We start from the raw sequence: 9,893 nt of genomic DNA on the forward strand, positions 1-9,893 counted from the left end.
CCAATTAAAGTATTATGGAGTCCAGCTGCTCTTCAAGGTTATTGCTGGAGAGGGAGGAGTTTATTTTTTCTTCTACTTTTATGGTGGAGGTGCAACAGACAGGCCAGTGCCTACAGAGAACAAGATAATGTTTGAGTCCATGCTGCTAGGAATAGACCTGAATTCTGTGTGAATGTGTGTCTATGTGCACAAGCTCCTAAGTGCACATGGGTGCATATATGTGTATGCGTGAACTGCCTTCTTTCTAGTTTTGTCTCTTAGTGGGTTTGAAGATTTAGACTACCTAAGTTTGAGATTTATGTATCTTTGAACACATAGGTATGATTTAACTTTCTCTTTCTCCCTATCTCTGCCCATCCCCCTCTTTTGATCAGGTCTCAAGTATCTCTGGCTGGCCTTGAACTTTCTGTATGATGATTTTGAACTTCTCATCCTTATTCTATCTGGAATTACAGTCGTTCGCCACCATAGCCTGGTGTGGGGTGTGATAGTCACTGGCTCTCAGGGCTGTGAGAAGTGAATATAAAGCATTTAGGGTGCCTCATATAAAATGCATGCTTGATAGACTGTTTCCCTCCTTTCCTTTCTGAATGTGGGCATGCCTATTTTGTGATTATATACAGGCAGCTATACTAGGTGCCCAAGCTGTGCATACAGAAGTAGTGGCAGGTAGGCTCTGTGGTATATGTGTTAGGGCTGTAGGTTGTTCAACACCAAGGACAGCACCAGGTCCAGCTCAATTCTCAGGATGCTCAATAAATAGATGAATGCATGAGAAATGAAGGGAACCACTAACTTAGGCAGGAAAGGTAATGTAGGAGGCAAAGATGGGACATAAAATGTCACATGAAACCCAAGGATGGGGATGGGTTGTCAAGAAAATGTAAACCAAGCCAGAATGTCATCATAGATATACTCAGCAGCTGTTGCTACTTTTGAAACTTTGCCTTATTCTCTGTACACTGTTAGATCACAGCCTGTCCCTTTAAGACCCTGGTCTCTCTTAAGAAGCCAAATACCACAGCCTGAAAAAAATTAGGCCATGTTCCCTGTAGCTTTCTCTTTGGGATAGAGAGGTAAGGAGCTGTTTTATGCTGTACACCCAACAGCAGTATAATATAGTTCTTTTTTTTTCAAGTTTGACAAAATTTATTGTAATTTTAGTAAAGACATTCAGCTCAGTCATCTCTCTCCATCTTGACCTCAGGTTAAATGTTATTCGTGTCAAGTAAAGAATATGTAGGAGAGGTGTTATTTCAACAAACAGTAAAATGGACAAATGGACAGTTGGCAGACATAAAAGTTAAATTTATGTATCTTGATATACTTAAATCGTGTATGAACTAATAGTGCTATGTACATTTCCATCGTTTTACTTGGGGCTTATTAAGTAAACGAAAGTGTAGTGAATGAAGTGTTAGGAATATCCGCAGGCTGCTTCTTGGAAGTCATTACATTAAAACTGCCTAGTGAATTATCACAACCCATGAAACTCACCAAAGCTGCCTCCAAATTTAACATTGTAATTTTCAAGGACATTTTATAATTTCTTTTGTCTGTGACTATTAAAGATGCATTTAACTGTCACATTTAAAAAGCCCATATACAATACAAAAATACAAAACAGATATCCTACATACAGAACTCTAAGAGCCTGGGCGGTGAGAGACTCACAATGAACATGTGCCTAAAGAAGCATTTCTGTCCCATCTCAGTCACTACATGTGCTTTTGAAACCACTGCCCAGTATGTATGTACTTAAAATAAGCCATGAAGTTGTACAAATAAGAAATCTTCTAGTAAGTTAGTAACTTAAATGCTTCAAAAGTCACAGAAGGTGTGTTGCCTCATCTGTCTTCATACAATGTTATACCTCTTTTCCTTTTGGTATTTAAACCTTTTAAAAAATAAAAGCCAGCCAAATACTTAAAGCAGTAAGAACACTGATATTTTTGGTGGTATTTGTACTTTAAAAGAAACAGGTTCCTTATGTTTTGCCTCAAGTTCTGGTGGAAATGCTTATAGGAACTAGAATAGAAACCAAGAGAAGCACATTCAAAATACTGATTTACTTTGGTAGCAAATAGTGTCCTTTGAAGAATCCTGAACAGAGAGAAGCTCCATTAAAGTGGGCTAATTATAATACTCAATACTTCATATAAGAATTTTTAACAACAAAAAAAAATTGTTTACAGAGCAAAGCGTCTGTACCCACTGCGAGCGAAGTAGTACTAGCATATAATGGCCCAGAACAAAATGAAATGCCCATAGGAAAAGGTTCATTCTAACCTTATCTAAATTTACTCTCAGTCAATAGTCCAGTAACAATCCAATACTCCCTCTCGGTAAGGCTGTTCCAGGAAGCCAGACACTCAGGTTATGAGGGGAGTGTCAGAGACAGTAACTTTTGGCTTCCCTCTTAATGTGCTAATAGTTGTATCTAAAAAAATATGCAATTCTTAGAAAGGTACCACTTCTGATTTCTTTATTATCTGTAACCCTTGGAAACTAATCATGTGAAACTACAAAATTAGCAAATGTCTTGAAATCTGTATATAAAACATAAATTACCTCTAACTGCAAACTCTCATTTATTAGTGTACCACTCAATCTTTTAAAAAAAGAAAAAAGGAAAAGAAAAAAAGAAGAAAGAAAAACGGCTCCAAAGCTAGTCTTACACCATTCTTTACAAAAAGGAGACGGCTCCTTCTAACTGCACCCACCCACACCCCAATCTCAGAACTCTTCACTTAATTGTCTTGGTCATGGACGTTTCCAAGATGAGATTTTATATTTCGCTCCCACAGCTTCTGGTTATCAGAAAAGCCATGCTTTCCTTTATTAAAGGAGTTTGGTCCGGCTGATGTTGGTGTGTCCCTTCCAATATTCTTCATGCTCATCTTTGCTTCTGGAGGCATTTCTTCTGGCTCACTGACTTCGTCTTCATTGAAAGCTACTGCCACCGAAAGAGTTTTTGGAGCAAGAGTTGGAACTGTTTCCTTAGGCTTACTTGCTCCAAGTCTAATGGAGATGGCGGATGCTTTCCTTGCCGTCTGACTACCTATGGCAAATCCAAACTTGGACATCTTTGTAGGCTTTGTTGGGAGGTCTGCAGCTTCGTCTTCAGCTGATTGCTTTTCAGCGCTGCGACTGGAACTTTCCCCTCCATTACTGGAAGAAACAGTCTTAGTTTTCCCAGGTTTTTCTGCTTCTTCTTCAGGTCCTCCGGCGGCTCCGGCTCGCTGCGGCTTCTCAGGCTTCTCCTCTCCCGCCTTCCCGTCTGCCATCTTCCTATAATATAGTTCTAATGTGTAGTTCTAACTATACCAGGCCTCTCATATTCTTTGTCATGTACACTATGCTGAACTTAATCTTGTGGTATGAAACTTTCTGACACCTCTGAAAGGATATAGAAGCCAGATGTTTCTTTAAACCTGGAGAGAAGCTCCATTGAAAGAGAACACAGAAAGAAAGGGAGGGATGGTAAGAAGAGGCCCAGAGGCACCCTCAGAGAAATCTCCCACCTCATGGGCTGATCATGGCCTTTATCTCACTAAACTTTATTCCTGAGGGGAAATTATATGTCAGCTCCCCCACCACCTCCAACCAATTATTGCCTCTCCATTCCTACATTTAACATACGCTCATTTTTCTCCTTTTTAGGTTATCTGGCTATTTCATAATTATTAGTTCAACTAACTTCAGCTACCAATTGGATATCTCAGGATTCCAATTTCAAATTCTTAGGACTGCCTCTGATTGGCTGAGCTTGAGTCAGGTATATATTAGAAATGTTAGAGAACAGCCAGTCTTAGTGGCCCCTTTCTTTCCAAGGATGAGAGCAGTGGCTTAGTGGCTGCAAACATGCAAGCATGCAAACATGGCTGAGTCTGTGCAGAGTGAGGAAATCTTCAGAACAATAGTGGACGAGCTGGGAGCATCACCTTCATCCTTAGGACATAGGTAAGGAGACACAGGAGTGTAGAATTTATAGGACTAATGGACTCTCTGATCCTGTCCATATGGCTTATAATGGAGTTATATTTTAGTGGATCGGATTTAGAAAAAATTCTTCCCCCTCCAAGGCCAAAAACTTCCTAAATAACATCTAATGGAAATGATGGATATTAACAAATATAAGAGCTTTGTTCTTGAGCAAAGTGTGTCAAAAGTCAATTCATGTGTTCCTGTGAGATATCTGTAAACCCAAGGGGAATGGATTAAATATGCAAATTCTTAGATTTAGTTTAGAGTTCCTTCTGAGACTTCACATTAGTGAGCTGTATGTTTCTCTAATGCAGTGACTCTCAGAGTGGTCACCCAGAAGTACCTCAATATTGGTTGAAATGCAAATCTGTGGGCCTTTCTCTAGACCTACAGGTCCTCGACAGCTAGGTTTAGCAGGCTCTTCAGCAAGTCTTACCTTTTTGAGAACTCAGATGCGTGTGAAAGCTGGGAACGCCCTTGATCCAGATGTAGGACAGGACTATTTCATGGTTCAAGGTGTCTTAGGGTGTATAGTGAAGACTGCTGAGCAGGGTCTTTAGAGTAAGCCCCCAGGAGACTGAGCAGATGTGATCACATCCAAACACAGCTTTGGAAAGAGTTATAATTCCCAAAGGGGTATTGGTCTGGAAATTCCTTATGATGGCTGAGCTGTAGAAGATACAATTGTTTTCTCTTTCATCCTTCAGAAGACAATGTCAGCATGAGATTCATGTTCATATGACTGACATATTCTACCTCAGGCAGAAGGTGTAAGTAAGGCACTCTGTACCAAATTACAATGGATCAATGTCAATTTTCAATCTTTAGTTGTTTAGTAGAGTGGCAGGTGGGTTCAATATCTGCTATCCTTTGAGTGGTAAAATTCCCACAGTGGTCCCCTGAGGTAGATACTATTACCCTGAAAAATAAATGAAGTAGTTTGGCCACTACTAGGTATTGACACTGAGGGACTCAAGCCAGACAACCACAAGGCAGAACCCAAACCACTAGGCACCACAATTCAACATCTTCCATGGCTCTTTTTTTTCTTCTCTCCAGCCTTGTGTTATATTTTGCCTTAAACTATTTACTGACCTCAGGGAGGTTGGGGCAAAGCTTCCAGGACTTTTGTCTTTTCAACAACTGATGTTGGAGGGGTTGGGGAATAGAAGGATTTATAACTGGGGGAAGGTCTGTCAGTGTGTATGTGTGTGTGTGTGTGTGTATGTCTCTGTGTGTCTCTCTCTCTGTGTGTTAGTCTGTGGTCTGTGTGGCATGTGCAGTGAGGTGGAGATAATGAAAGCAACGATTTTCTGAGTTAGTTTCTAGTCCTGGCCTGGACTTAGACCTAGAAAGTAAAAAAGAAAAATCTGATGGGACCAATCTTATTAGAGCAGTGGTTTTCAGCCTTCCTAATGTTGTGACCCTTTATAAAGTTCTTCATGTTGTAGTGATCCTCAACCATAAGATGAGTTTCATTGCTACTTCATAACTGTGATTTTGCTACTGTTGTGAATCATAATGTTGGTATCTGTGTTTTCTGATGGTCTTAAGTGACTTTTGTAAAAGATCATTTGACCCCCGAAGAGACTGTGACCAACAGGTTGTGTTAGATGGAGGCAGAGATGGTCTTGGAGGTGTCATGAGGAAGCCTTTTCCAGATATTAGAATGGAGCAGCAGTGGTTGGTTTGGGAGAGGGGACAATATATATTTACTCTTCATGAATGAAGTTTATTAGGAGCAAAGGCCATAGGACCATGATAAAGCCTTAAGGTGAGAGCGTTTAAAAAAGGGACAGTAAAATATATTAAAAACAGCAAAGGGACCTTAAAGGGAAAGGATAGTATCCCTTTCAAACCTGGTGAGAAACTTCATTAAGAGTAATAAGTTAAAGTAGAGGTAAGATAGAGATAAAGTTGTCATGAGAGGATGGTGAGGGAAGGCCTCGAGCAGCACACACACACACGCACACACACACACACACACACACACACACACACACACGATTTTCTAAAGTTTTTGAAGCTGGCAGAAAGTTTTATATGATGTGATTTAGTTTAATGTAGCATTCTGCGACTAAGAGCATTGAAAAGCTAGGTACTCAAAACTAGGAGCTGTTTGACAGAACACAGAATAGCTCCCTATTTCTCTGCCCTAGCTGAGGGAGTGTGGACTGATTCCTTCATTTCTTAGAGTGGTCAGTGTCTTGAAGGGACAGGCCCACATTCTAACAGTCTGGAATGAATCCCAGCAGTAATCAGTCTCAACAGGTGTCTCAGGTTCTGTGCTCTCCCCAAAAGAAGAAACCAAATGGACACAGTAATAGCGGAATCAGCCAGAATTAAGTTTAGAGAGCAAGGAAGGATACATGCTTTAAAAAAGAGTGGTCTGAGCCAAGCAACAATGACCTTGACTCTGGCAGGAATTAGGGCTTGTACTTTTCCTTTTCTTGCTATCCTGGTAGCCCATTCTACCTAGAATTCAGTATAAATAGAGGTATAAGATGCAATAATATCTAGAGAGATGTAAGTATTTCTAAAGTTGAGAGGGTCACTAGACAAAAGGATGATACTCTGTCATCTGGCCAGGATGTCCTCCCAGCAAAGCTGAGCTCACTGGGGTCAACCATCACCAACTATTCTACACCCTATTTTCCCAACAAGGCCCCAAGCTGGCCTAGCTCAAGTGACTACCACCACCTATTCTTGTTTATTTATCCGTTGTTTTGTTTATTTTATTGTAACAGGGTCTCATGTAGCCCAGGCTGGCTTCACCCTTACTAGGTAGCCAAGAATGACCTTGAACCTCTGATGTTCCTACCTTCACCTCCTAAGTATTGGGATGTGATATCACACCCAGTCTTATGTAGTGTGGGGATCAAAGCTAGGGTTCTGTGCATTGTAGGTAAGCACACTACCAATGGAGCTGCATCCCTAGCCCTGTGTTTCTTCTCATGTACTGTTCTCAGGGGTCAGTTCATCATCTCTTCCAGAGATAATTTCCTACCTAGCTAACACATGGACTTCCTTATGTAGAGGTGGGTTGGGCTCAGAAGGAGTCAGTCTCACGGGCTGAGAGACTTGTGAGCTAACTGCTCTCAGGTTCCTATAGATCTGGTGTTTCTCAATCTGTGGGCTGCAACTCCTTTGTCAAACCACTGTCTCTAAAAATATTTACATTGCTATTCATAACAGTAGCAAAATTGCAATTGTAAAGTCGCAACAAAAACAATTTTATGGCTGAGAGGAACAACAGGAGGAGCTATGATAAAGGTTACATCATTAGGAAGGTTGAGAATCAGTGCTAGCTGAGAGCTTAGTCTTTGACCTGTTCAGTCTCGTTTTAGAAAAAGGTCCTGTTAATTTAGTTTAGTAAAATCCCTATAGCCTTGCTGTTTCCTTTAAGTGATTTTTCATTTACTGTCCCTCACTCTGCCTCATGGCTATAAATCCCCAGCAACCCTTGTTTGCCTTGGTGTGAAGTTGTATCTCTCCCTTGCTGCATAACCCCTTTGCAGCAGTCCTCTTGGATGAAGCCCACCTTACCTTGTTGACAAGCATTTGGGTATCTTTCTTTTGACAAGGCATGGGGACAGCTTACAGTAGACCTAAATTTTCTCTCCTAGCATATCCATTCTCAGAGATCCCTCCTTTCATGAACTTTAGTACACTCCTAGTGTTTTAGTTAGGGTTTTATTGCTGTGAACAGACACTATAACCAAGGCAACTATTATAAGGTCAACATTTAACTGGGGCTGGCTTACATGTTCAGAGGTTCAGTCCATTATCATCAAGTCAGGAACATAGTGGCATCCAGGCTGGCATGGTACAGCTGGACCTGAGAGTTCTACATCTTCATCTAAAGGTTGTTAGAAGAATCATGACTTCCAGTCAATTAGGATGAAGGTCTTAAAGTCCACACCCACAGTGACACACTTCCTCCAACAAGGCCACACCTACTCCAACAGGACCACACCTTATAATAGTGCCACTCCTTGGGCCAAACATATACAAACCATCACACCTAGTATTCCATGTGGAAGTGTGTTTAGGAACAGTGGCACAGGTTCTAGACTGAGAACAAGTTTATGGCACCTTGGTAGAGTCAGGGTTCAAAATGGAAGTTCAGTGAAGTTATAAGAAATGAAATGTTTTTGTTGCACAGCTGGGAGCATAAATGTGGAATGAGAACTCCTGTACATAGTTGTCCCATTCATCCTCACAGCACCCCTGTGAGAATATGGGGGTCCCTAGGATTCCCGTGTGGATCCCTGGTTCCGGAGGGTGTCCCATGATGATCTCCTGGCTGAGGACAGAGTGAGAGCAGGGAGGGTCTGCTACTGTGTCTGCCGCTGCCTCTTCTGGCGTCTCCACTGTCCGTTGGTCTCTGGCCTGGCCTGGTGTGAGAGGTCTGGGCCAAAGGGTACAGAGTGCGAGCAGGAAGGAGAGATTGCCTGCCCCCTCTGCTGCCTCTGCTTGAGTCTCCGCTGTCGCCTCGGTCACTCCCAGGTGCTGCACCTGTCTCTCCGAGCTGAGCTGGCCCAGGCTGGGCTGATAGGAAGCTGGCTAGCTAGCGAGGAAGCAGCTTGGTGCCCCAGGAAGGTTCTGGGAGAGCAGATCTCTCCACAAGTATTACAGTTCTAGTGTTACAGCTCTTGCAACAGAAACTCTCAGACACCAGGATGATTCTCGAACACACCTTTACTTCTCCAGAATAGAGCCCTTATATACAGTTTCAGGGTGGTTAGGGTCTGGTAGCAGATAACACCTATTGGCTTGGTCTGAGAGCTTGGGGATACCTCATCTACATGTGGGAGAGCCTGAGGTACTGTTTCTTGTGACTGATGGTCATAGACCTCTCTTTGGGAGGGGCTGTGGAGGGCCAAAGCTGAATGAAAAGAATGAGGGCCTGGGGGCAGAGCCGAACACCTGCCGTCCTGATAAAGGTCCGGGGTTCAAGACTTGATCAACCAGGCACCCAGCTGCTTCTACCAGCACCCACATCCCCGTTTGTCATTAGCTATGGTGTTTTACAGCCTTAGGGGTAAGATGTGTTTCCTTTATGGTTGGATGTCTTCAGTGACCGCTTCTTGCCACTAGATGGGATTATACATTGCAGGATGCTTTGAGCCTTGCTGGGATTTGAACGTAGATTGCAAGAAAAGCAGGTTAAGAGACAAGAAATGAAGGGTGTTTCTAATGCCTTCTTAGTGCTCAAAGATGAATCTCCTCTTCCTTTGCCATAGCCCTTAACATTCTTATTTTGTAAACTGTCTTGTCAAAGCAACACAAAATAATGTTAGCTGTAAATAGTTAAGAAATTTATCAGTTACAAATATTTTCATTTTCTTTCTCAGAGATACTCACTGGTAAGAGTTTTCTCTGTTTCTTTCTTGATGTTTTCATTTGCCTTTAAATAGAGATACATTATGTAAGTATATTTGTGTTTCCTCATAATAGGCACATATAACCTATACACAGCTTTCCTACTTAACTTGTTTCCTCTTGACATGTTTTGTAACATTTTCTTAAGTCAGGACAGGTCTATTAACACATTAAGTGACTGTATAGAATTCCATAGCATCATGAATTTTATTTATTTATTGTTTTAAAAAGGTCTTTGTTTGTTTTATCTGCATGAGTGTTTCGACTGCATGTATATATGTGTACCATGAGTGTGAGATGCCTGGTGAGGCAAGGAGAAGGTATTGGATCCCATAGAAGTGGAATTATGGGTAGTTGTGAGCTGTCATGCAGACACTGGGAACTAAAGCCAGGTCCTCTGCAAGAGCACTAAGTGCTTTTAGCTACTGCTCTACCACTCTAGGACCAGTTCTCTCTCTCTCTCTCTCTCTCTCTCTCTCTCTCTCTCTCTCTCTACTTCTTCCTTCCTTCCTTCCTTCCTT

The 9,893-nt window shown here is 41.8% G+C and overlaps 1 protein-coding gene across 3 annotated transcripts; it reads right to left on the reverse strand.

The window, feature by feature from the left end:
• Positions 1-2,708: 2,708 nt before the first annotated feature.
• On the reverse strand, positions 2,709-3,287 carry LOC114629657 (PEST proteolytic signal-containing nuclear protein-like). 3 transcript variants are annotated; one of them, XM_028777733.1, is made up of 2 exons: positions 3,062-3,287; positions 2,709-2,956 (listed from the first exon to the last, which is right to left on the reverse strand). In XM_028777733.1, exons 1-2 carry the CDS (start codon positions 3,285-3,287, stop codon positions 2,751-2,753), a joined length of 432 nt encoding a protein of 143 aa, XP_028633566.1. In that variant the 3' UTR covers positions 2,709-2,750. The 3 variants fall into 3 exon arrangements, with proteins under 3 accessions (XP_028633566.1, XP_028633565.1, XP_028633567.1); XM_028777732.1 differs by having other exon boundaries at positions 2,709-2,935; positions 3,011-3,287; XM_028777734.1 differs by having other exon boundaries at positions 2,718-2,877; positions 2,937-3,287.
• Positions 3,288-9,893: the final 6,606 nt, after the last annotated feature.

This window comes from Grammomys surdaster, unplaced genomic scaffold (assembly GCF_004785775.1).
Source record: "Grammomys surdaster isolate TR1022 unplaced genomic scaffold, NIH_TR_1.0 313, whole genome shotgun sequence".
In the NCBI taxonomy this organism is placed as follows: domain Eukaryota; kingdom Metazoa; phylum Chordata; class Mammalia; order Rodentia; family Muridae; genus Grammomys; species Grammomys surdaster.